Source organism: Colius striatus, chromosome 2 (assembly GCF_028858725.1).
Source record: "Colius striatus isolate bColStr4 chromosome 2, bColStr4.1.hap1, whole genome shotgun sequence".
Classification (NCBI taxonomy): Eukaryota; Metazoa; Chordata; class Aves; order Coliiformes; family Coliidae; genus Colius; species Colius striatus.
The window spans coordinates 46009759-46037080 of record NC_084760.1 but is presented as its reverse complement, the minus strand read 5'-3'; the positions used below and the strand labels follow the sequence as shown (position 1 = coordinate 46037080).

The 27322-nt window shown below is 44.5% G+C and overlaps 1 protein-coding gene across 1 annotated transcript in view; it reads right to left on the bottom strand.

Moving 5' to 3' along the window:
• Positions 1–23329, bottom strand: part of ELP3 (elongator acetyltransferase complex subunit 3) — a 98945-nt gene extending 75616 nt beyond the window's left edge. Inside the window, exons 1-7 of the mRNA XM_061990874.1 lie at positions 23229–23329; positions 21808–21907; positions 20332–20470; positions 18683–18753; positions 15358–15421; positions 13419–13487; positions 11538–11692 (exon numbers count right to left, since the gene is read on the bottom strand). Of these exons, the coding sequence (XP_061846858.1) occupies positions 11538–11692; positions 13419–13487; positions 15358–15421; positions 18683–18753; positions 20332–20470; positions 21808–21907; positions 23229–23247 (617 nt within the window). The 5' untranslated portion in view covers positions 23248–23329. The remainder of the gene's footprint in view (positions 1–11537; positions 11693–13418; positions 13488–15357; positions 15422–18682; positions 18754–20331; positions 20471–21807; positions 21908–23228) is intronic.
• Between the last annotated feature and the right edge of the window lie 3993 nt (positions 23330–27322).

Genomic DNA, 27322 nt, shown 5'->3' with positions numbered 1-27322 from the left:
TACTCCCAGGATGCTTGTACAGATTTGTTATCTTCTTTAATTACCACTAACAGCATTTGAAAATGACAACCAAAGAAAAGAAGCCACGAATGTCATCCTGAAACACTCAGAAAGGAAGACTCATAAATTGCAGATGACCAGAAGCTTGAAGGCACTATGAAGGTCTGGGATCACTACAAAAGCAAGTATGATTTCTTGTGCTAAACAACGCTCTTCTGCTATTTAAGAAAAGAAAATAGTTTACAAGTAATAACATACCCTCCTAGGCTACTGAAACCACACAGGTCTCTTCCGAAATGGAGAAAAGCCTCCTATGCATGAAGGTTATTGACTCTCAACAGCATTGTTTTCAAAACCATTTGTCAGTTTATGGTGCAGAAAAAAAGCCTGGAAAAAAACATGCTCAGCATAATGAGAGAAAACTGGAGACACTTTAGGCTAAGAAGTTTTAGAAAGAAACAAATGCAGTTACAATTTGGGAACTTCTGTCCAGTAATCCCAGACAACCACTGGAGTCCTACTCTTTGCTTCAAGCATCAGTTCTGTGCAGCATGGTGGGCATAACCCACAGAGTATTTCAAAGAGAGAAAAGCAGAAGGCTGGAGGCTGTTTGGTTAATATTTCATTTTGGTCAATTTTGCCTTTCTGCTATCTTTTCACCAAGCAATATAAAATCTAAAAAGTAGCAGCTCTTAGTCCCACTTCAGCTGTCCCTTATGTGGACTGCAGTACAATTTTATCTGACCTTTAGTTAAAATTCCACCTCTGCCAGGCAATCAATATCAGCTATTCTCACAGGACAGGTTTTAGTCTACATCCCTTTCTGCTCTTATCCAAGTGTACAGAAGCAGATAACACATCCCATGAACAACAAACCATGTCACCACATGATGGTGAAGTGCAAGCAGCTCATCAGTCTGATACATACTGCTAAACAAAGACTTCTATAAAACTTGCACAAGGAGGTGTCCAAGATTTGCCCTTGATTTCTCACATCTTTGCTGTGCAATTGAGTTCAGGGAAACTTGAAAGAACAACAATTCAAATGCCTGTTGCCAAATCAATATGAACAATGATTATATCATAATTATACAGACAGTTTGCCATGGAATAGTCAATATATAGTTATAGACACATGATAAAAAAGGATTTGGGAGAAAAAAATCCTTTTATCCAGAACTATGAAAGAAATGACACTGCAGTCTCTTTCATTAAATTTAAGCTGAAGTTCAAGCTTTTTTTGCTACAGTTGATGAGAGAGACTGCACTAAGTGAGATGTAATTGTATTTTAAAAGAAAAATCCAGTTCCAATTTCAGTTTTGATATTGACTCACTGTGGCCTAGGGAAAGTTGCATATTCTTAGTAACAACCACTTCCTAGCTGTTATTGAGGAAAATAACCACTTCTGCCACTGTGGTGCTGCTTATAGTTCCAATAACTCAACACCCTAAAAGCTATTGTTGCGTAAATACAGTGTCCAGTAAAGACTTTGCTTCGTAGTTTCTGCATCTATCTACTAAACAGAATTCATCTCATCCCCATCCAGCACTCTAATATGAACATTTAGCTTGAGGAAGGAAAACCAGCTTGATTGCTTCTTTGAGGAAATAAAGAAATTGTATCAATAAAATTATAAACAGAGCTAATAAAAAGCAGTCATCAGCCGAAACTGCCAGTGAAAACCTACGGTTTCACTAATCTTGTTCTCCCTCCAAAGCAACTCCCTCACCTATAAAGCTGTAATATCATTTATTGCAAAAAAAAAGTGCTAGAAAAACATACACGTGCTTGCTTTCTGCATGCTTGTAAAAGAAGGGCTTGGTGCAGTAGACTACAAGATGGTGCCATTGCCCCAGCATCATTTGCCATCCATCGTAGGTCTAATGCAGGTTCCAATAGCTACTGAACTTTAATACTGATTGAGCTCACGCCTTCAGAAAAGTATTTCAGCTCTTCACTGCTACAGTAGCTTTAAATTGCATCAGGCAGGAGCAAGTTCCTGCTAAGGAATGAAGTCAAATACTTCCTATCATGGCTACAATGCCCTGTGAATGGCACAACCTGGCTTACAAGGAGACCAATCCCAGAATAGTAGTGGTTGGCAGGGCCCTGCAGAGCTCAGCCAGTCCAATCCCCTGCTAACACAGGTTCCCTTCAATCAAGTGGCACAGGAATGCATCCAGGTGGGTTTGGAAACCTCCAGAAAGGAGACAGAAAAAGAGTACAGCCAAAGGTGATTGACTACCTGTGTCTTCCTTAGAGGTGGGCAAAAGAAAAGACCTGGAAAGGAGAATGGGACTAAGAACCAACACTGGAAGAGGTGCAAGTACCTTTCAAAAAGCTATGCTGCATCAAAAACTAGCATGAGCTTGAGGGCTCAGAAGTTGGAGGTTAAGAAGGAAACATCTGCCTGAATTTGAAATGAAGGCAAGACTCTTGGTGAGGTATCCAGCTCATGGATACAAACACCTACATTGACCTAAGGTTCTCATCTCCCATGCCTGGTCAACAGAGATGCAGACCCAGCACAGGTGCCAGGCTTCAGCATCAGTTGGATCCCCCTCTGGGCTCCGTCGACTACATCTCCACTGGCTGTAAAGCACACAGTTCACATAGAAACTTCTGAATTGAGCTGTCTTAACCTACAAGCTGAATCCACATCTCACCTCAGAGCTGTTAAAGGTAAATATACCAATCCACGCAAAGGTCCTGCAGCAAGACAAAAAAAACCCTGTAGGTAAATCATGTAATCCTAGGCCCAGACAGGGGGTGACCAAATTAAGGCTGCACAAACACCTCCAGCTCTGTCAGTTCCCAGCTTTTGGGTACTTGACTTTGCAAACTGATGGGCCACGAGGAAGCAGAGTCCCAGAGCACATTAACTGCAACATGTTGCAGAAAGATGTATTTCCAAAGCAAACAGCCTCTGCTTTGCCTATGTGAAACAGTCACAGGAAAACCACGTCTTGACATCCATAAAAATATGGAAATTAAGCCTTCCTTTTTTTTGCATGCCTACTGCAACCACCTTGTTACTAGAAAATGACTTTTCTTTCATATTAATTTAGCACCATTGAAAGGCGGCAGATCTCAGTTTACAATATCAATGAGGCAAGCACAGCACAGCTGAGGGAACTATAAACCACATCTCGCTATTTTACCAGCCCATTTTAATTTGGGGTGGAAAACAATCTCTGCTGAAAGCAGGCTAAAAAACAGTAGTGCAGGTCCTGTGTTAGCTCTCCAAGGTGTGGGAGTATCAGCCTAGTATTGCTTGCATCCTTAGAGCTCAATGCAATTGCTGATGTTTGATCTTCTGCCCACTTGGAAGATCAGAATACAGCAGCAACTAAGGCAACGCTGCTGTAATACACAGGATGGTGCAATGCTTTCTGTGTTAGGGAGGAAATGAACCCAGAAAGATTATTCAGTACAAGCCACAGCGCCTCTTTGTGACATTACATTTGGATCACCAGCACTATTTGAACTAGAACCATATAATTATCAGGCCAGGTTCATATTCATATTCATACAGGTGATGAAGCCATGAATAAACCTCCATCTCCAGTTACCAATCCCAGTTGACCACTCAGATCTCATCCTAGCATTAACATTTTACTGCAGGTCACCGGAGAACTTGTTACGCTTGCCAAATTACAGACGCACAGCAGTGAAGCAGCAAAAATGAGAAAAGTATTCCCTTTGGCAGGTGTTAGGCAGTAATTTGCTGAAAATGTAGAAAAAAGAAGGCACTGAAATTCATTATTTAGCTTTGACAATGTCATGACCGCTAAGGCCATCATCCTTCCCACCAGCATACGATAAAATACGGATCAACGGTGTTTATAAATATTGCTAAATTTGGTGTGGCACAAATTGCTGTGATGAATAAACACTACTACCTCATAAACCTTGGACAAAGACATGTTTAGGTCCAGCATCCACCTTCAAAAATGGAAAGTCACATAATAGCACATGTGCTGTTGAATGTGCACAGAAATATGTGGGTATTGGCTTCCTCGTGTCTATCTTCCTGCACCATCTACGTTCAGTCACAAACCTCAGTATTTTACATGCAGGAGAAAACGCTGAACAGGACAGATAACTGGATAGGCAATCACTTTCCGTAACTGCAGGAGGTAAAAAAGATGAACAGCTACCCGTGGCAAGATTAGGATCCGATGAAATGGCTTTCACTTATATACCGCAGTTAAAAAGTTGTATCATGCAGTAGAAAATAGGCAAATGCAAAAGCAACAGCATGACAACAAAGACCAGGCAGCTTTGGAGAAAATTTCCTCAAATTCCTCAAGCTGGAAAGATGTTATTCACGCTGAAGGAGTAAATACTCAGCAACAAGCTGGCTTTAATGGCTCCTGCACCATGAAAGAGTCACATCCAAAGGAAGGACAGAAGGATAGAAGGAAGGAAGACCTGCCTGCTTCTCCAGAATATTAGGAGCTAGTCTCCAAATCTCTGGGAACGAAAGGAAATTTAGGCAGAATCTCTGTTGTAAGTGATCTGGCACTAAAACAACAGCCAGTTATCTCCTGCCTGGCACAGAGGCACAGAAAAATCCTTGCCCAGATACCCTGAGGGATTTGACAGACAAGCTCTGATGGATGCAGCCACAGCAATTTGCAATGTTGCTGCCTCCTGCTATTCCTTTCCTTCTCTGCCAGAAGCTGCTGCCTGCACAGGAGGGGATGCAGAACCGGCTAAGTACCTCCACACCTCAGTTGCCCAAATTACTGCTAAAGCAGAAGCTTAAGTCGGCAATTACAGTGGTTTGTGCTGGAGCTGCTAGAGCTGCAAGAGCCTACCTGCCACAGTACCTACTCATTATGGCAAGTCAAGAGGTGAGATGTGACTATCAAATTCTGGCAATTTGTAGTAGGGTAATTTATCAGGCTGGGCTCCCTGCAGCCAAAGGAAGAGTGTATCTTCTTAAATCTCTATCTGTTCCAAATGACATTTGTTTGTCACAGGGTGAACACTGGCAGCTGAAGGGTGGACAACTATGTTTAGCTGCCTGTTTTGGATGGGGTAACCTCAAGCAGAGGGTCAAGGTAGATAAAAGGAGAACAGTAACCTCTTCTAGTGCTCCAGCATGAATCATTGGAGTTAGTGAATCAAAGCCCTCGGTTATTTTTTTTTGCTAGAGTCACAGTTAGTACTCAGAAAGCACAAAAATGCATTACTGGAACAAGCAACTATGTGTTAACTGAGCCATCTGAATTAGAGGAGCGCATCTTCTTTGCCTGTATTAACTGTATTAAAGCATGTTTGCTTAAACCTCTTTCCTTCAGATACACAGTCCACTAGAATCTCTCAGAAATGGGTACAGTGAGATACATACACAGAGGCAGCTGCAACAGGGTAATCCACTTGTTATCCCTCATAACTTCATCGTGGGTCTACGCCCTACAAGTCAAGCAGCCAGACTAAATCCTGGTAAGATTACAGCACCAGCAAGACCAGACCTACCTGCAGAAACCTACATCTTCTAACAAAACCCTGAAGTCTTATTTGGGAAATTTAAAACAGATTCCAACTTTATCATTAAAGGTTTATTCCTCACTATGGAAAAGCAAAATTAGGAGCTGTATTTCTTGTGAGGAAACTGCAGCTTCTATTAGAAAAACTACTGATATATGAGATCTAATGTGGCTATTTGAGAAAAGGATCTTTCCAGAAAATATATCATCTGATAACCACACAAACCACATTTTTCATGGGTTGCTCTGACCTGGCATGTTCAAGAAGAGTAATTTCCAGCTGTGTTTTAAAAGGCAGCATGAGCTCCACATATCAAACCAACTGCTGCTCGAACTGCCAGTGCTCAGGATTTTATTTCTTCCCAAGATAGGCTAAGATGTCTTAGACTGGACACACAATTAATCCAGTCCTAAGCAGGATTTTATATCTTAAACCTCTTTCAGCAAAGGCTCTAAAATAGCTGGATATATCTGCTTAGTTGGGAAATAAACATGAGCAGCAATGTGCCCTCACGGGCAAGAATGCCAATGGCATCCTGAGGGGCATGAAGAAGAGTGTGAGCAGCAGGTGGACGGAGGTTCTCCTCCCCCTCTCTTCTGCCCTGGTGAGACCTCATCTGGAGTTCTGTGTCCAGTTCTGGGCTTCCCAGCTCAAGAGAGACAGAGAACTGCTGGAGAAAGGCCAGTGCAGGGCTAACATGCTGATGGGGCATGCTGAGGGGACTGAAGCATCTTTCTTATGAGGAAATGCTGCAGGACCTGCAGCTGTTGAGCCTGGAGAAGACTGAGGGGGATCTCATTAACACTTACAAGTATTTAAAAGGTGTATGTCAAGAGGATGGGGTGACACTTTTTTTCTGTTGTCTCAAGTGACAGGACTAGGGGTAATGGGGAAAAAGCTGGAACACAAAGTTCTACTAAAACATAAGGAAAAACTACTTTCCTGTGTGGGTGAGGGAGCCCTGGCCCAGGCTGCTCAGGGAGGGTGTGGAGTCTCCTTCTTGGGAGGTTTCCAAACCCATCTGGATGCGTTCCTGTGCCCCCTGATCTAGAGGAACCTGCTTTAGCAGGGGCTTGGGCTGGAGGAGCTCCTACTCCCACCATTCTGTGATCCTGTGATATTGCTTGCCAAAAGATCAATACGGCTTCTAGGATACATAAAGGAAATTTCCTGGTGCTTAATGCAAACGTTTGTAGCAGCAGGAAGTTCAACAGCTCAGCAGAAGACACAGTTAATGGTGGAAACACAAAAGGACACTTGGCAAAAGCAATCGATGACAAGTCTAAGGAAAAGGCAGTTTCACGGTGTCAGCTGGTATTAGGAGCTGCAATTTCTCCAGCAGGAATCAAATGCAGCTGACAGCACTCAACATCTTCAAGACCTGGGCTTCAATGCATGACGGAAGCAGAAAATGAGCCTTTTCCTAGACTACTGACTTAGGAGTGGACGTAAAGCCAAAGCAGTCTTGGATTACAGACCTACTTTGGAAGTAGTGGTGATGTCTCTTCTGCATCTGAATATTGTCACATAAATATCAGATACCTGAACTTCAGAACAGGAGGTTATAGCCATTTTATCGCCTTCTCACTTTGCCATAAATAGTACAATTTCATAGAATAGAATCATAGAATCATAGAATGGTAGGGTTTGAAGGGACTTTAGGGATCATCTAGTCCAACCCCCTGCAGAAGCAGGGTCATCTAGATCAGGTCACATAGGAATATGTCCAGGTGGGTCTTGAAGACCTCCAAGGAAGGAGACTCCACACCCTCCCTGGGCAGCCTGTGCCAGGGCTCCCTCACCTGAACAGTGAAATAGTTTTTTCTTATGTTTAAGTGGAACTTCTTGTGTTCCAGCTTCATCCCATTACCCCTTGTCCTGTTGCTAGCTGCACACAGAAAAGAGGGATGGCCCAACCTCCTGACACCTACCCTTTAGATATTTATAAATGTTAATAAGATCACCCCTCAATCTCCTCTTCTCCAGACTCTTTCTGACCAGACTGAACATCAGACAACAGATTATGGGTTTTTTTAAATTACTTTCTCTGCATTTTTAAATACACTAAGAGAAGCCAGGCTTGATGTTACAGTCCAAGGAGCTGTATGGGTGCACAGCCTAGGGACCTTTCCGACACATGCCTTTCTCAAGACAGGCAAGTACTCCTTTGGCCTCATTCACTAATTAAAAGTCAGATCCTGGCTCAGAGAAGAGGTGCTCAGCCCTTGGAATGAAGTGGTGAGTCACAGCAGCAGTTAAATATGCCCAGCACCTCTAATGACTCACGGGTCAGGTGAGAGGAGCCAAATGATGCAGAGCAGCAGTTCTCATTTGCATGTGTATTTTACACCTTCTTGGTTCACTGTCCTCATGAAAGAGCAAACGCAGCCGCAGTCAACACTTCGGCTTGATGGGAACAAGTCCCAGAGAAAGATGGATTTTCCTGGGTACAAAGTGAAAAATCTGTCTTAGTGATTCTTCAGCAGTTAAGTACAATTCTCCTCCAAAAGAAGAGAAGCTTATCACCAAGTCCACAACCTTACTTGACAGGCATCCAGAAGTGCACTGAAATCTCCCAGGTGGTGTTCTCGGCAGAAAAAAAATGAAAACTTCTCAGTCTTGTTGCACACTTTCTACAACACAAAGATCCCTTCTAGCTCTGCAATTCTTTACTCCTTCCTTGTTTAACTCATTTCTCAGGCATATCAAAGCACCTCAAGCAAAGACTTCTGTCTGAATGGTCTAAAAAGTGTTTATTACCTCATTTGGGATCGATTACAGAAATATCAAACACCAGCAACACTTTCTCAGGGAAGTCATTTCCTTCCTCCACTTGTCACAGAGTCATTCTTCTTTGTTTATCTTCTCAAAAATCACACTTTTGGTTGGTGAGTTCATGTATGTAAATACAGTCACTTCTACACTCATGTCATATTCATGCATCCATAAAACCTAAAATCTTAACTCACTCCAGGTATAGTCATGCAAAAAGGATCTGATATCACTTTATAGATGGAGGTATAAGGGAGTTTTTCACAGTTAGCTGGTCTGTCTGGAAACAGTTTAAAGAAACAACAAAGCTCAGATGCTCTGAGCCATCCTGTGAAGATACTGCTCTTTGTACTCACTATAAAGGCAGGGCCTCACCACCCTCACAGCTTGGAAGAACTTCTTCCCAAGAGCTCATCTCAGTCTCCCCTCTGTCAGTTTACAGCCATTCCCCCTTGTCCTGTCCCTCTCGGCCTTTCTTGTCGGCCCTTTAGGGACTGGAGGCTGTTGGAAGGTCTCCCTGGAGCCTTCTCTTCTCCAGGCTGAACACCCCCAACTCTCTCAGTCTGTCTCCACAGCAGAGGGGCTCCAGCCCTCACATCATCTCTGTGGCCTCCTCTGGACTCCAGCAGCTCTGTGTCCTTGTGCTGTTGGTGCCCAGAGCTGGAGGCAGCACTGCAGGGGGCAATCCCTGGAGCAGAACACAGAGGCAGCACCCTTTCTCCCACCCTGCTGCGCACGCTGCTTTTTGATTTACCATAAGACTGTATCTGCAAGAAAGACAGAAACTAATTCAGAATATCAGGTGGAGTCCAACAGCCAACGTTGAAGACTTATTTCTTTATAAAACCCTGTAGTGCAGGTCCCTGGTGAGGAACAGCATACGCCTTCATGTCAGGCTACAGTTGTGCTGAATTGCTTGAAACTGCACAGAGTCACATCCTTTTTATCAGATTAACTGGGACCAGAAGCTGCAATGGGTTGATCAAGACAAAGTATTAGATGAAGAAAATTCAAAATTACTTCAAGAGGAGGATGCCAGATGGATGAGCCTTTCAGTCCTGCACAATTCAAACCAAACAGATCAGTGTATCACTATCACTGAAAAGACAGCATTGGACACAGAAGCATAGCTCAGACTGAGGACAAAGAAAGGACTGGACAAGAGGGGTAAAAACTGTTCACACTTAGGTGGACTGTAGCCTATACGGATAGATGCTTTCTGGCTGAATGTCTTTTTCCTCATTAGGGAATCACTGCACAAAATCTAAAGGTAAGTAATAAAAACTTCAAGGCTACTATAATCCCCTTGAAAGTAAGGGGTGAGAGACCAGATCCCAGGTTAATGCTGAATGCAGAGTCTGCAATATAAAACAAGTAAAATACTATCAGTAGTCCCTGCGTAGCATGGCCTCTGTTGATGGAAGTAGTGAGGGAGAAGAACCGAATCCTCGTGTAGAAAGGGAAATAAATTTAACCTTGAGTGTTTATTTCAAGTGTCATTGTTACCTCAAAGCAGTACTGCAGTGACACAGTACCAGAGCTAAATGGACGAAACACAAAAAGTAAAAGGTCTGATTCATCTTGAACCTAATTTTCTCACCCCCAGAATATTTAGGAAGTGCAATTTGAGTAACTCTCACGTACTTCCATATACTATTCATCACTTAAGATTAATTTTGCATTAAAAATACAAACCTTTATTTATCTGCTAGGGAAAAAACCCCACATTGTTAGTGTAGGTTTTCTCACATTGCTTGAGCTGTGCGCTTGCAAGGCAGCATGTAGACTTCAGAGACTTGGGTTTTGCACACACTTAAAATGCGTTTGGAACACAAAAAGTTCCACTTAAACATAAGAAAAAACTATTTCACTGTTCAGGTGAGGGAGCTCTGGCACAGGCTGACCAGGGAGGGTGTGGAGTCTCCTTCCCTGGAGGTCTTCAGGACCCGCCTGGACACGTTCCTATGCGACCTGATCTAGGGGGGTTGAACTAGATGATCTCTAAAGGTCCCTTCCAAGCCCTACCATTCTATGATTCTATGAAAATGACTTGGTTACACAGTCTGTGTGGTAAATAATTTCCTCAATCTGCAGAGTAAGGAAGAGGCTACTAAAAAAACTATTTCAGGTCCAATAAAATCAGCTAGACACCTGCAGCAGAAGAAAGATGGAATGACCACATCCTGAACCATCTGATGTCTGTATAAGCAGTAATTTAAACAGACAACCTGCAAACATCATCCTTCTTCCATAATGAGCTGTGTCCTTCACTGCTCACAACCAGGGCACTAGAGCAAAAGCAAAGCCATTCATTTCCCAGTTTGTTCATTATTTTATCTTGATAAAATCCACTTGGAAAGAGCAGCATAGCACTTTTTGTCTAGTCTTTGAACCACAAGAAAAAAAAAAGACCACCAGAAGTGTTTGCTGCCCTCCAGAGGGAAAATATGTGAAATGACAGCTTTAAAATACGAAGGTAGACAGGAAGCTAGGCAACGGCTAGACCTACTCAGCTTTAAAACTGCTTTATTTACTAGATGATAATGGCATCGAGGAAAATCCACTGCACTGAAAGACAACAAGGTAGCAATCTAAAACTGTCTGTAGGGATGCTTACCTAGTTTTAACGAATCCAAAATGTCAAATCTCTCATTTTCCTTCCCGGTTTTACACTGAGAAATGCACTGAAAAGTTATGTGTTTAATGACCCAAAGCACAGGTAAATAAATCAGCCTCTTGTTTTTCTGTTCATCAACTGGAAAGGGAGAAGAGCATCTCCCTGCCACACAGAAACACTACAAGGGTAACTGCATTTGAGATCGCAAGGGGCTTGGAGCTCCTGAGCACTGACGCTCTCGGGGGTGAGTCATCCCTTGTGGGAGCTGACGTCTGGCCACCCTCCAAGGCAGGATCAGTTCCCCTTCCCAGCTAAAGGAAACAAATCCCACGGCAATGTCATTCGTCACAACTCCAAATCAAGGTAATGAGGCAGAAAAGGTAGAAGTCCAGATGGAACACCAACAAATCAGAAGCAGCTCAGCATCTCCTACGTGAGAAAATAGATAAACTGTGGCTCTATCTTCTGCTGGTGCTCTGCAGCACACAAAGCAATGCTGCAAATCGAGCTATAAACAGTCCATGCCTAAACATGCATTTAGATAAATACTGCCTTCCAAAAAACAAATTTTAAAAAGGTTTGTCTTCAATATTTTCTGTTAAAGAACACTTTGAAACAATTACAGTAAGGAAATTCAAGATGCCTACCTGACAGCCTCTGCTACATTATTGGAAGTGTGACCTGATAAGGCATCGTGAAGGTTTCTTATGAAGTAATCTCTGTAGTCTTCAGGCAAGGCCATGAATGTTCCACCCATCACAATAAACTCTACTTTATCCACACTGTGGCCCAATTGCTTCAGCTGTGAAGTTGAAAGAGCCGGGGAAAAAATATCAGCCAGGGACCTCTCTAAAAGACTTCTCTGAAAACTTTAACATTCCTACAGTACATTTCCTTCTTTGGTTGTACTTTTTTTCTGAATTATAAACCATTAATACTTTTTTACACATTTCTTACAACTACCCCCTAACCCTAAAATATGATTTTTCTTCTGCAAGAACACAGTACAGGTATTAGGCCCAGAGTAATACGTTTTCATGACAAAGCAGAATTATTAAGAGCTTGGCATCTTGATGATACAGCTACACTGGTTCCCGTTGGAAGCCAGTTCAGTTTCCTCCCATCTGCCTCAATCCATGTATAACTAATTTTCCTTACAAGATGGTAGGAGAAAGAGACTACGCTGAATCCATGGAGCATTTTCCCATGCATTTGGAGACAGAAAATCAGTCAAAGTAGAAAAAGTTTGAGAAACTCTTCAGCTCTAATTCTCCATCAGAGACCTCTGAAAAAATCATTTGGCAAGAAAGCCACTATTTCAGTACTAAATTCTCCATGAAAGTAACTATCAAGAACTAGCAACTGTCACAAAAGCTCAGCACAATTTTGTTGTAATAGTGTCTGCTATCAGTCATCACATAAGACCTTGTGAGAGCTTAAAAACTTGTCATATCTAATGGATAGGTCTAAAAATGTTTTTTTATGTGGATCGAGTCAGTCTAATCTAGAATTATAGAATCATTACAAAACTGAGGTTGGAAAAGACCACTTAGTCCAGTTTCTCCTCTCAATGCAGCATCAGCTACAGCAGTTTGCTCAGCGCTGTGTCCAAACAGGCTTTATCTCACAGGATGGAGACTGCAGAGTCTCTGGGCAACCTGCTCCAGTGCTCGGTCACTCACAGTTAAAAATTGCTTCCTGATGTTCAGGTGGCATCTCTGATGTTTCAGTTTGTGCTGATTACATCCTGTCCTGTCACTGGGCACCCTGAGAAGAGTTTGGCTCTGTCTTTACAGTGTCTATACACATTGGAAAGATTCCCCTAAGGCTTCTCTTTGCCAGCCTAAACAGTCTTGGCTCCCTCAGGGACTCCTCAGATGTTCCAGTCCCTTCACTAACTTAGTGGTCGCTCGCTAGACTTGCTCCAGTATGTTCATGTCTGTCTTCTTCTGAGGAGCCCAGAACTGGACACAGACGGGACCTCACCACTGCTGAGACTAGAAGGACTCTCCTTTGACCTGCTGGCAACAGTCCTCCTAATGCAGCCAGAAGGCTGCTGGCCATCTACTTCAGCTCAAGGGCACAATGCTGCTCATGGTCAACCTGATGTCCACCAAGACCTCACGGTCCTTTTCAGTTGCTTTCCAGCTGATCAATTCCCCACATCTCCTGGTACTTGGGGTGGTTCCTCCCAAGAGGCAGGACTCAACATTTCCCTTTGTTGAGCTTCAAGGAGTTTCCTGCATGCCCATTTCTCCAGCCTGACCAGGTTCTCTCTGAATGGCAGCACAATATCCTGGTCTATCATCTACTCCTTCCAGTTCCGTATCACTTCCAATCTTGCTGACAGTGTGTCCTGTCCCAACACAGAGACTAAACGTTGTCAGCCCTGATACATCACCAAAGCCTGGTCTTCAGCTAGACTTGTGCTGCTAATCACAACCCTTTCAAGTCTACCAGTTCAGGCAATTAAAAGCATTCTCAACACATTCATCACAATCACAGTGCATTCCCTGGAAAAATGTTACCTGTTCCACTCTGTGTCTTGTCTGGAGATAAGGGTCATATCTAGCCCGAATGGCCCTCATGGATGTTGGCTAAAAAAAAACACAAAGAGATTCATTTTGTAAATATATTCTTTGTTGAAGGACACAATGAAAGAGAACAAAAGAAAACTTTAGCACTGAAAAGGATGCTGAAGTCTTCAAATTCTAACTGACCCTAAAGTCTTCAAACTCACAACCAAAGAAACCATCCAATTCTAAGTATGGATTCGGCTCCTCAAATTTTATAAAATTATAACAGAACACATTTTTGTCCTGAGATGGCAAAATGACTTTAAAAGAATGACCCAACTTTTCCAATTGCTTAGTGCATTACGATAGGATGGATGAAGAAACCCTGCAGCAAGCCACAAAAAATATTGTGAAAATCACAAACGCCTCTTTTTCTGCCCCACTGATTCTAGTTTCTCTTCACTTGCACAAGTCATCCAAAAAGCACCCTTCACAGCTCAGTCTAAACTTCAAATATTCTTTAAACTAAATATATTCTTTTAATTGAAATCCCTAAAAGCTTATGTTGTACACTATTAACTGATGCAAGCCTATTAAAAATCCCCTAAGATAAGGTTTTCAAGTACCTTGTGTATTTTGGATACATCTGGTATTTCCTATCTGTCATATTAAAAGCTCTAAAGTATAAGAACATGCTGTTCATACTGAACAAATGAATAAAACACACAGGAAATAGCATGAATGATGAAGCAATTACATATACACAGGATCTTCCTACTTTGTACTAACAGGGCAAGTTTCAAGCCATCGTGAAGTGGATAACAACAGACAAAACTCACAATAAAAGGATGCTTCATCACAGTTTGCCAAATAAACTCAGTTTGTATTTTACCTAATTTTTCTACTTTACATTTGTACTATAGCTCTGAGATGTTTTCTTAAAAGTAGTCACAATAATTTAGTCACAACAAGGTCTTCCACTATTAAGATTTCTCCAGTCAACAGGAGAGTACTGTTTTGGAAACAGAAATATTTAATGAGATGACATTGCAGATACAGAGATATAAAAGGGCATGGATGTAACTCCAGAGGCACCAAAAGATAAAGGATGGGCTTTTTTCCAGAGATACACCTTTGTAAGTCCCCAGGGTCCTGTCCACAGGTAGAGTGGACAGGACTGAAAGCAGGTTTAGTTAGGGCAGGATGATCAGAGCTGTATCCAGTCAGCGTTTGACTATAAGAACAGAGATCTCAAAACTTCTCTATATCTCTACTCAAGTTTTTGACAACTGTAATGTTAAAACACTTTCTTGCACTAAGTCACTGTTTTCCACATTCTAACTTGTGTTTACTGCCTCTCATCTTTACACTGGGCAGCTCTGAGGAGCTGAGTACAGCTCTGCCTTCGTTGTACCCTTCCCTTAAACCCATATTGAGCCACAAGTAAAACTCTATGTTCCTGATGGACTGTTTAGTTAGGAAAAAATTGACACAGATTGGTAAGTCCTGTAGCAATCACAGCTAGCATTCATTTCAACACAGTGCACGCAGCAGTGTCCCGTGGGAGACAGTAACATCACCTTCAATCGCTCTTACTCATTGCTTTCCACGGCTGGAAATTCAGAAAACAGCTGTTCCCAGACCAGCGAGTCTGGGGGTACAGCCGTGACACTGCACATGCCTTGCTCAGAATCACAGCCTGCTCACTCCTGCTCTACACTGTATTACACACGTAACACTAGAAACAGCAGCAAGGTGAGGAGGAAGAAACAACCGCTGCAAAAATTGAGAAGAATTTCCAGCCTTGTGGTTGAGCTGCTTTAGATCTCGAAGTTTATGAAGTCTGCTTTTTTCATTCTTGCAACACAAGTGAACTTGTAGAAATAAAGATCAGTTTAACCCCAGTTTAAAGAGAGTGCAAGCAATGCATCACGGCACACTAAAGTAATACCTCATATCCAGTGTAGGACTGTGTTGAATACTCAAAATCAGAATCAGGTCCACCTGGGCAGTACCTGTCAATATCAGACAGAACACAGGCATCAGGCTCCAACAGTTGCTAGTGATGGGGTACACAAGAGGGTGCAGACTGAGCAGACATTGCTTTAACTACCCTATCTCTCATCAGAAACATGGGGGAACATAAATTTGGCACAGCCTGACTGCAGCAACATGCCAACTGCTCTCCTGCACTGAGGAGTTTTCATGTAGGTAAAGATAAATCCACAAAAGGCTTTAGTAGCTGAAGGACTACAGTACCTTAATGCTGCAACATACCTTCTAGACTAAAGGTGGCTCATGACTGTTCAGCTCAGAGCAAGAGGTGAGTGAGGGTATTCCTGTGTTTCTGCATCACTTGATGCAAACATAGGTGCAGACCCAAAGGCAGGTGCTGGAGAGAGTGATTTTGTTATACCCAGTAGCACTGAGAAGAACTGAGCCTATGTGTGTTTATAAATGTTAAGTATGCAGTGCAAAAAAAAGCTCTTTCATTTAATACTAATGAGAATGGAATGTGAAAAGCCAGTCCAGACCTGCCAAATGACTACATTCACACAAAACAACACGGCAAGATTTACTAGAAGCTAGATGTACCATGAGTGTATTTCTGGAACATGGTGTTATTTTAGGGACCTGTCATACAATTTTGGAGTATTGTTATGCACTGATTATGAAATTTTAAGCAATTTTACAATTTAAATACTTTCCACCATTCTATCTAGAACATTGTCTCACTTGTTTGGTGTGGAAAGACATAAAACAGATGTTTCTTGCCCTCGTGGGCAAGAAGGCCAATGGCATTTTGGGATGCATTAAGAAGAGTGTAGCCAGCAGGTCGAGGGAGGTTCTGCTCCCCTCTGCCCTGGTGAGGCCTCATCTGGAGTCCTGTGTCCAGTTCTCGGCTCCCCAGCTCAAGAGGGACAGGGAAGTGCTGGAGAGAATCCAGCACAGGGCCACCAAGATGATCAGGTGAATGGAATACCTTCCTTATGAGGAAAGGCTGAAGGAACTGAGGCTGTTTAGTCTGGATAAGAGGAGACTGAGGGGGTATCTCAGTAACAAGTATCTAAAGGGTGGGTATCAGGAGATTGGGGCATCCCTTTTTTCTATGGTACCTAGCAACAGGACAAGGGGTAATGGGATGAAGCTGGAACACAAAAAGTTCCACTTAAACATAAGAAAAAAATATTTCACTGTTCAGGTGAGGGAGCCCTGGCACAGGCTGCCCAGGGAGAGTGTGGAGTCTCCTTCCTTGGAGGTCTTCAAGACCCGCCTGGACATGTTCCTATGCGACCTGATCTAGGTGACCCTGCTTCTGCAGGGGGGTTGGACTAGATGATCTCTAAAGGTCTCTTCCAATCCCTACCATTCTATGAAAACAGAGATATCATCCTGCTACACAACCTGCATTTCTCTTCTAGGAATTTTTATATCTCAATGGTGAGAATACTCATTTACATCTGTTTTCTGAGCTTAGGAATGTGCTGTTTAAGGAAATTAGCATTTGAAGACTATTTCAAAACAATACAGTCTGTCTGCTCTGGATAATTGTACAGCAGTTTGATGTGAAATATCAATTTCTGCATGTAGGGGTTTCTTTGAGGCTCTGATGCTGTGACACAGCAGGACAGACTTGCAGCTATCACAGCAGGACTGCCAGACAGGACAGGAATGCTGCATGGCAGATAGCAACAAAAAGGAATATCAACTTCTTCTGAACGGTCTTTAGCTTTCTTTTGAGGGCTGAGGGACTAATGACCAATCTAAAGCTACTCTGTGCTCAAAGATGACCTGAGACAGGAGGGCTGATGACCCCTTCCATTTCAGCTGCAGGTGTTGAGCCCGTCAGCAGCAAAGGTAACAGCAATCAGCATATCGTTATTGACGGTGCGGATCTCAAACACACAGACACCAAGACAATGTCATCTCTGTCAAATTGGACACATCTGGCTCACAGTATAATTGATTAGTTTCCTCACTGCCTGCCCTGCAAACTCAACCCAAGTCATCTGTCCCCATTATAAATTAATTACTAAATAGCCATGGCCAAATTAATTTGCTGGCAAAAGTTGTGCAATCCAGTTGAAGGCATTTCATAAACGTTAATTACCTGGAACATCTCAAACAGAATAGTTGCTCATGGAAAAAGCAAGAACAGAGCCAGCTCACTGTTAGGCAGCTGGTAGTGAAAGCCACTGCTGCTTCAGGAGCAACAAAGTGGGAAAGAGAAGCAATGTTTTGAAATAGATGAACTGACAGAGTTAGGAAAAAAAAAAAACAGATGAGATTTCAGGTGCACAGTCTCTTAAATCAAACAACGGTAACATACTTCACGATAAACTTGGGCTTCTCAATCCAAATAAAACTCAGAAGTTGTTCTCTTAACGCCACAAGGTCTTGGCAGATGAAAGCCTTCTCTTCCATCTGTGCTTTTGTCTCCTCCCAAAGCCAGGCAGAGACAGACCGGCACACTGAGCAAGTGTTTTGCAGTCATCACCTGCACCTCTTCAGGTGCACTTCCAAACTTTTTTGATTAAGCCTTGTTTCTTTTCTGTAACATCTCTGATCTGCTGGCATACCCACTTATACATACAACACACCTGTGCAGCTGAACAGGACAATACAATATGCATTTCAACATCACTATGTTCTCCTGGTATCTACTAGATATTGTGTATCTACTATAGTAGACAGGTGTGATCAAAGAAGGGCACCAGAGCTGGGGAAGGGGCTCACTCACTACAGCTCCCTGACAGGAGGTTGGAGTGAGGTGGAGGTCAGTCCCTTCTCCCCAGTAATGAATGATAGGACAAGAGGAAACAGCCTCAAGTCGCACCAGGGTGGGTTTAGATTGGAGCTGAGGAAGAACTTTTTCCCTGGGAGGGTTGTCAGCCCCTGTCCCAGGCTGCCCAGGGAGCTGGTGGAGTCCCCATCCCTGGAGCTATTGCAAAGCCGTGTAGCTGAGGTGCTGAGGAACATGGGTTAAAGGTGGTTGTGGCCGTACTGGAGGTACTCTTGGACTTGAGGATCCTGAAGGTCTTTTCCAAACTAAACAATTCCTTGTGATTCTGTGTAAGAAGGGTTTTGCCCCTGAAAGTAAAAGGTTTTGTCTTTGAATAAAATCTCCCAACAAGTAGCCTATTTTAGTATAATGTGAAGGTATCAGCAGTCTGCAGAAAGGATGTCTGTCACCAATACATTGCTACTGCAATACCAGATTTGTACATAAATACTAGAAAACAGTCCTCTTACATCATCTAAGCTGTCATACTTACACACATATGTTGCCTGTAAAGTTTATGTGTGGACACCTGTGCGGTTTGCACATCACAGCCACAACAGCAATCTGTAGGAAGCAAAATTAGAGCAGAGAAATTATAGTAATTGCTTCTCAAGTTACTAAAATAAAGTGCATCTTGGAAGGCTACATATACATGTACATCTGTGAGAGACTATTTAAAGATGTTTCCTGCTTAGTCGGTTGCCTAGAATAGCTCTGTGTTAACCCTTGAAGAAGATAACAAATAGACTGAGAAACAGTAATCCTATTATTTAATATTTTCCCAGTTCAGAATAAACTTACAGTCTATTATAAAGAACCAGGTGTCTTATACCAAAACTTTGCTAAAAGGAAGCACATAGACATTCAGATATTCACTAGGACATACCTAACACATACCTAAACCAGTGCAAGGGCAAGATTGCCACCAAACACTACCTGGAAGAAGAAAACGGGGGAGAGATGGAGACAATCAAAGAAGATATAAACCAAAGATAATAAGTCGTCTCCTCCCTCCACCTAACTGAGCCAAGCCTTTTTCTCCCCATCTGATCTCACAACTGCTTTTCATCCAACAAGTGCCAGTGTAAGGTCAGGTGCTAATCTCCTTTGTAAAACGGATCAGAGGGAAGAATAGACACATACATTTTCTAGAGGCCACTAATGTGAGGAACACAACTCGGAACACCTAATTTCCAGGTGTCAGAAATCTGCTTGCAGTAAGAGTTTAAAGAAACATTCTATTGCCATAAAGAAGAAATCAAAGAAATGAAGTGGTTTTGGGCAGGGGAGTTGCTGTTAAGAGTTTTTTAGGTAAGTGAGGGCTTTAAAGTTACAAACACTGAACACTTCCTGGTTTTTGGTTTCCATTTTGTTGGGGTGTTTTTTTAGATTGGCTTTAGGCATGCTATACATACAGTAGGGAAGCTTAAAACCACACAGATTAATGTTAGCCATATCTCTATTACTGCTCTTAGTCTAAACTACCTTTCAAATGAATAGGTTAAACACTAACATTTTCCCTTTGTTCACTGAGAGAGCCTGCAGATCAAGCTGCACTGTTTCTACAGCAACTAAAACACAAGACATGCTGCTGTGAAACAAAATCTCCACATGTCCTCTTTCTCTTAGGTGAAACTGCTTTAGCAGAGTGGTTGGACTAGATCATCTCTAGAGGTCCCTTCCAACCCCTACCATTCTATGATCCCACAATTCTCCCATATCCTTTGAAACAAATAGGTGTGTGGGCACAATACCCCAAAAAAGGCAACCTGGAAACTAGCAGTGCAGACACTGAATCTATATTAAAGCTTCTGGAAAGTCAATATCTTGGTTTGGAAAACAAATAAATATCATTTATTGATGAGAGCAGGGGAAGATGGTGGATGGCAGTGAATGGAAAGAATCACAGAATGGCAAGGAAGGGCCCTGCAGAGCTCATTCAGCCCAAGCCCCTGGTCAAGCAGGTTCCCCTCCATCAGGGGGCACAGGAACGTGTCCAGGAGGATTTGGGAACCTCCGGAGAAGGAGCCTCCACACCCTCCCTGGGCAGCCTGGGCCAGGGCTCCCTCACCTCGGCACCAAACAAGTTTCTCCTCCTGTGCCAGTGGCACCTGCTGGGTTCCAGCTTAGGCATGAGCTTACCCCACTTGCAGTCCTTATAGGCTTGGCCTTCAGCTTTGGCACGAGCACCTTCCGGTGCTGCGGTGGAACAGCAGCGATGATGTCAACCAAACGTGGCTGTGCGGACAGTCCGTACTTGGCCGATGTCTTGGTTTTCAGTCTGAAAGCAGAAATACCTCAAATTAACAATTCCCTTCTGACTTGCAGACCCATATTCTACAGCAATGCTGTTGCATTGCTGCTTAGTTAGATGGTAATCTAGGTAGGCTCTCACAATTCCCCTTTGCAGGTAACTCAATTAAAAGACCATACAGTAATTACTTGTAACAGCTGCCTGGTGTCCAGAGCTGGGCAGCAGAGCTGGGGAAGGGGTTGGAGCACAAGTCTGCTGCACAGGGGCTGAGGGCCTTGGGAGTGTTCAGACTGGACAAGAGGAGGCTGAGGGGAGACATGAGCACTCTCTGCAACTCTCTGACAGGACACTGTAGTGAGCAGGGCGGAGAGAGCGGGGCAGGGGGGGCAGTCTCTTCTCCCAAGTAACAAGACAAGAGAAAACAGCCTCAAGTTGCACCAGAGGAGGTTTAGATTGAGAGAAGGGACAATTTCTTCCCCAAAGGGTCATCCAGCCCTGGCCCAGGCTGCCCATGGAGGCGGTGGAGTCCTCATATCTGGAGGGATTCCAAAGCCACGTAGCTCTGGCTGAGGGACATGGGTTGGTGGTTTTAGTGGTGGGGGAACGGTTGGACTCAAGGACCTTAAAGGTCTTTTCAAAAGAAATGACTCTGTGATTCTATGAAAATAATATGTAAAGAAAGCTGATAAGCAACAATTGCTTTTTTTTTCTTTAGTTCCTATATATTTTTCTTCCAAGTTGGGTTTCATCAAAACATTGTGAAGGCTGCAACACTCTGGCTTATGTGTTTTCAGAGATTTAACTCTTTTGTGTGATTAAACCCTACACACAGTGACTCTAGTCAAGTTCATCTCTAAGACATTTGTGTCATTTACTTCCAGCATCAGAAAATAATTCACAATTTTATCACACAAATGAAATGCAGTGGGACAAATGCAGCTTTTAGTACACCACATATGTAAAGAAGAACGAACCTTATCTAAACAACTTCATTTAAAACACATTACTATGGATATTTAGATTAAACTTTAGCCCTGCATTAATCTCTCCTCTCCCTGATGGAACTAAATTGAAGGTTACTAAAGTATGAACACAGTTCGATAAACAAAAAGGCAACGACAAGTTTCTGAAGAGTTTTTCATCATCAACACAATCCATTTTGTACTCTGAGCGTTGCCAATGAAGCAGCAAATCACCACAGAATTTACAAACCATAGTGTCCTTATGATCAGATAACAGTATGAGAAATTAGAGCAGCCTGTGAAAATAAAACACTTCAAAATAAAACCTGAAGGCAGTAGATTGTAGAGGACACATTCACCACTGGTGGATCAGCTCTTCAGTCTCATCCCAGAGTGACTTACTTGTTCAGGTTCACATCTTTTCCCTGCTCATGAGCCTCAATTAATTGTTTTATGATGTCTGCTATTGTCATCATCATCAGCTCTGCATGGCTGAGGTCTCCTGAAATAAGAACAAAACAAGCCACATGTGTAATCAGCACTTTCTAACCGTTTGTGACAACCAAGGGTCACCTGCTCCATGGTTCCTTTCCAATATTTCCTACAACTGCTGCCTACAGAGCAAATTTTGCTGCTGCACTATCAGTCTTGGTTTGTGGTGTTCCCTGAACAACTGACAGCTACAGCCTCGTACTGTTGGGTTTTGTTCAATTTCTAGGCCAAACTCTGTCTTCTTACGTCAGAGCAATCTACACAACAGCCAGAACCAAAAAGGCAATGGAAGTTCAAGATGATGAGTAGAATAGTCTGGTGTCAGCAGAGGTGAGAAATGAATCACATTGGTGCCAAGGATGAGAGAGTAAACTGCACCAGGCAATGCTAGCAGGGCCTTAAATCTTCACAGCTATGCCTCACAAATCCACCCCACACTGCAACAAGGGTCTGCATGGTACAGACTGTATATATTGCTCACATTTCTTCCATACTATCATTAGAAAAAGAGGTACATGGGATAATAAAATATACACATCAAACTTGTAAGAAAACCCATCAGTGGGGACACAGCTGGGTGCACAACTGCACTAAGAGGCTTTTGTTGGTGCCAGCAGCCATCCAGGACAAGCATTGCAACAATGCTCCCATCTGGTCTCTCTCTCTCTGTAGGTAGTGTTATGGGACAGACCAGGCCTCTGCTAGCTTGTATCTTTCCCCCAGCTTTATTCTGGTCTGCCATGAGGGAAAAGCCCAGCAATACTACAAACATACTGCTCCCAGAACCCTCTTCTGCATCTGACAGTCAGGGCAGCTGTCAACTCCTTAGCGGCCACAGAAGTTGTAAAGGACTCTGCCTCACAGGGACAGACAAATTCAACACCAGGGAGAGAAAATAGGTGTCTTGCAGAAAGGTGCCAAGTCCCTCTAACTCTCAAGCCTCCTCAGGGCTGGTCCTTCACCAGCCTCCAGAAAAATATGGATGGGGCAGGATCAGGTTTTGCCTCGTTTTTCTACTCCACAGACAGGTACAACATCAGATGAGGGGGAGAAGCCCTGGCACCCCACAGCTCCCGCTCCCACAGGGGTGAGGGAAGCATGAAGAACCCTGTCCCACAGTCCCCCTGGCATGCCCAAACACAAAGCAAAGCATTGTTCCCCGTCACCCCGGTACCTTTACAGGACACTACGATCCCCCTTCACCTCCACTATCTTTCCCCGGGCACTGAGAACCCCCCCCACAGTCTCAGCACTTTCCCTCAGGCACGGCCATCCCCTCTACAGCCCCAGCACGTTCCCCAGGCGCTGCCATCCCCCCACACGGGCCGTACCTCTCCTCTTCTGCTTCATGGTAGCGGTTCCTTCTCACCCTCTCTCCCCACGGACCAAGGCCCGGGCCGCCTGCCGTAACGCGAAACCGACACGCGCCGTCGTGAAAGCCTCCAGGCACGCTGCCGGAAAGCGCGGCGAGGCTTGCGCGCTCGGTGCTGCGCATGCGCCGCTCGCAACCGCGTGCGGCCGGCGCTAGAGGGTGGCAAAGGGCCGGCGGAGGGGAGAGTGCGGCGGGTCGCTCGGCCAAAGGAGCGCGGTTCTCGTCCCGCAGTCCCTGTCCCGCTGGCGCCATGAGGCCGGAGGCAGGCGGCTCTGACAGCAGCCCCCGCGCCTCCCAAGAAGAAGTTTTCTCTTCAGAGCGGTATGTAGCAGCACGATGGGCATTAAGTTTTAAGGACAAAAGTGTAAACTGGTTGTTAGGTGGAACTTTTTCAAGGCTTGGAGTTGGTTGCCCACAGCGACTCTGCCATGTTTGGAGGATTTGAAGACCCACATAGATAAAATCCTGAGCAACCTGGGCTGATCTCAGGGCAGACTGTGCTTAGAGCAGGACTCTTCTGACGCAGGACTCTTCTTCCCTTCCAAATCCAGTTCTCCAATGGTCCTATGAAATGAGCTCAACTCATAGAATCCCAGAATGATGGAGGTTGTCAGAGCTCTGCAGAGTACATCCAGCCCAAGCACCTGCTCAAGCAGGTTCCCCTCGATCAAGGGGCACAGGAACATGTTCAGGCTGCTTTGGAAACCTCCCGAGAAGGAGCCTCCACACCCTCCCTGGGCAGCCTGGGCCAGGGCTCCCTCACCTCAACAGCAAACAAGTTTCTCCTCCTGTGCCAGTGGCACTTCCTGGGTTCCAGCGTGTGCTTATTACACCCTGTACTATCACTGAATGCTACAGAGCAAACACTGGCCCTATCCTGACACCTACCCCTTAGGTACTTTTAAGTATTTATAAAATTGCTCTCTCAGCCTTCTCTTCTCCAGGCTGAACAGCCCCAGGTCCCGCAGCCTTTCCTCCTCACACAGCTGTTCCAGTCCCCTCAGCATCTTGGTAGCCCTGCACTGGCCTCTCTCCAGCAGTTCCCTGTCTCTCTGGAACTGAGGAGCTCAGAACTGGACACAGGACTCCAAATGAGGCCTCAGCAGAGCAGAGGGAGAGGAAGATAACCTCCCTCCACCTGCAGCCCACACTGTCTTCAAGCCCCCCAGGATGCCACTGGCCTTCTTGCCCACGAGGGCACATTGCTGCTCATGTTCATTTGCTGCCCACCAGCACTCCCAGGTCCCTCTCTGCAGAGCTGCTCTCCAGCAGGTCACCCCCAGCCTGTCCTGGTGCAGGTGTTGTTCCTCCCCATGTGCAGGACTCTGCACTTGCCCTTGCTGAACCTCAGAGGTTCCTCTCTGCCGCACTCTCAAGATCTTTCCATGAATTTCCAGCGACTTCTACAGCCCACATGAGCTTCAACACCTGCAATTTCTCAAGGCAGGGAATTGCACCGCTGAATTACATCTGTACTGTGTACTGTTGTTCATTTATCACTGTTAGCTAGAGCCTTGTTGGTGCCACTAGCTCCTACTTCTCCTTGTGGGTGGCAACCTGGTCAACCAGTAGAATCTGGTGGATATCTTTGTGATTAATGTGAACTTATCAGTGAGCAACAAGGGAGAGGCTGCCTATATGAGAAAACAGACCTGTAGAGGAGGAGAGAACAGGCAGCAAGAAAAAACAGGCCACCAAAAGAAAAAAAATACTAAGTGACAAAAATATTGGCAATGGCCAAGTGACCTGCTCTTGTGTTTCTCGGTGGCTAAAACCCTTCATTTGAAAACTTATAGATCTGAGGGCAGGACTTAAGATCACACTTATGACCAGTGTGTGCCTTGGCACTGAAGGTCAGTGGAGGGAGGGAGGAGGGGATGTGGAAGGAGCAGCAGGTCAGTTAGCTCTTCCCACTGTGCAGGTTGGTTTCTAAAGCCACTGCAGCCTGCTCTGGCAGGAAGCTTGTATGAAGATATATGTGTCTGTGCATGTGTTGCAAGACCATCCTGCCTCCCCCACCTTGCTCTCCCCCACCTTGCTGGGTGGGTTTGGCAGCATACATGAATTGAGATCCCGAGTTGAAAATATGGTTTAGACTGTCTTCCCATTGCTACCTCTCTCTTCCCTTCAGGGCTTTTTGAAGAGCTGCATTCAGTTTCTTTCCTACAGGATGTGCTGGGAGTGCCTTGCAATGTTTGGACCCGCCTCTACCTGTGATTTTACCTCCCCAAGGGTCTCCCAAACATCCTGTTCCAACCAGCAATTTATCCATGGCTTGGAAGGTGGTTGTATTCAGGATAGAGGCTGCAAAAACAGTTACAAAGCATCTATCCTGATATGCACTTTCTGCCATCATCTTTCTTAAACTCATTGCCTCAGCTGCTGTGCCACAAGAGGGTTTGTTTGGAGGGTTGTATGTCTGCCATGTCCTGCTTTGGGCTGGCTAGGGATGAAAGCAATTCCTTCCCCTGAATGATTTTTGGTGGTGCATGTACTACACAGCATCCATCTGGAGAATGTCTTTGTGTGTCGCTGGAGACGGAACAGAATCACAGAATCCCCAAATGGTGGGGGTTGGCAGGGTCCTGCAGAGCTCATCCAGCCCAAGCCCCTGCTCAAGTAGGTTCCCCTCCATCAGGGGGCACAGGAACACGTCCAGGTGGGTTTGGGAACCTCCAGAGAAGGAGCCTCCACACCCTCCCTGGGCAGCCTGGGCCAGGGCTCCCTCACCTCAACACCAAACAAGTTTCTCCTCCTGTGCCAGTGGTACTTGCTGGGTTCCAGCTTGTGCCCATTACCCCTTGTCCTGGCACTGGCCACCACATAACAAACACTGGCCCCATTCTCTCCACATCCTCCCTTTAGGGAGTTCTCAACATTGATGATGTCTCCCCTCAACTTTCTCCTTCTCTAAGCTGAACAGCCCCAGGTCCCGCAGCCTTTCCCACAGAACACGGCGGGTGGGATGCCTGTGCCAGACACAGGATACTGAGATCAGTCTAAGGGCATGCCAGCACAGAATCACAGAATCAGTTTGGTTGGAAAGACCTTTAAATTCCTTGAGTCCAACCCTTCACCTCACACTGCCAAGCTCACCACTAGACAGTATCCCTCAGCACCTCATCTATGCATCTTTTCAATATCTCCAGTGACAAGGTGACTGGTTTTTAACTGATTCCATACCCCCCTCCCTCCCCTTAATCTGCACCCTGCTAAACACAACCCTGTACAACATGTAACTGCCTCCTCCTCTCCTCGGCTTTTCCCTACATAAGCTGAGCTGCGTTCTCCATTTGTTATCAGCTTCATCCACCTATTACAGCAACTTTTTATCTTGCATTTAGCTCCCATCATTAGTTGATTTTTCTCTGCCACATGGTCTCCATGCTCTTTGGTCCTTTCATCTACTGTAACCCCAACACTGGTGCTGAGGCTTCATTCTCTGAATGCGCCTACTTCCTTGGCAACTGCTCACATCTCCCATCTCACCACCCAAGTTGGATGTTTCCAAAAATCCTCAAGTCGTAATCCATCTGTGCTCCCACCTGCAGCTCCCATCAACTTCAGCTACACATATTCCTTTTCCAAACTTTCTGTTTCTTTTACTCTGAAGAGCAATAATTAGGAAAACCTCGTTTTGGCTCCCAAGCCAAACTACAGCACCAAACTGCCATTGCTCCCGGCAAGGAACACCGGGTAAATGCAGGTGGAGTTTTGGGCAGAAAGGGATGGTAAGGCTTGGGTAAGAAGGTGGATGGCGTGTTTGGGGTTGTTCCCCACATCTGAGTGGGGCTGTAGCCTCAGGCTCACATTCTAGTCTTGCTTGTACTGGCGAAATTCAGATGCAGCACTGCTGATTCATGGGCCTCTGGGGTTTAAAAGGTACTTTCAGTTCTTTAATCAAAAGGCTGTGGGTAATGTGCAGGATCTGGAAATGCCGAATAGTGCAGGGAAATGCGCATCTACAAGAAAGAGGAAAGGCAGAACAACATTCCTCTGTGCTCCTTTGGCAACTTCTTAGCTGTTATCTGGAAGTGCACTACAAAGGAGGGT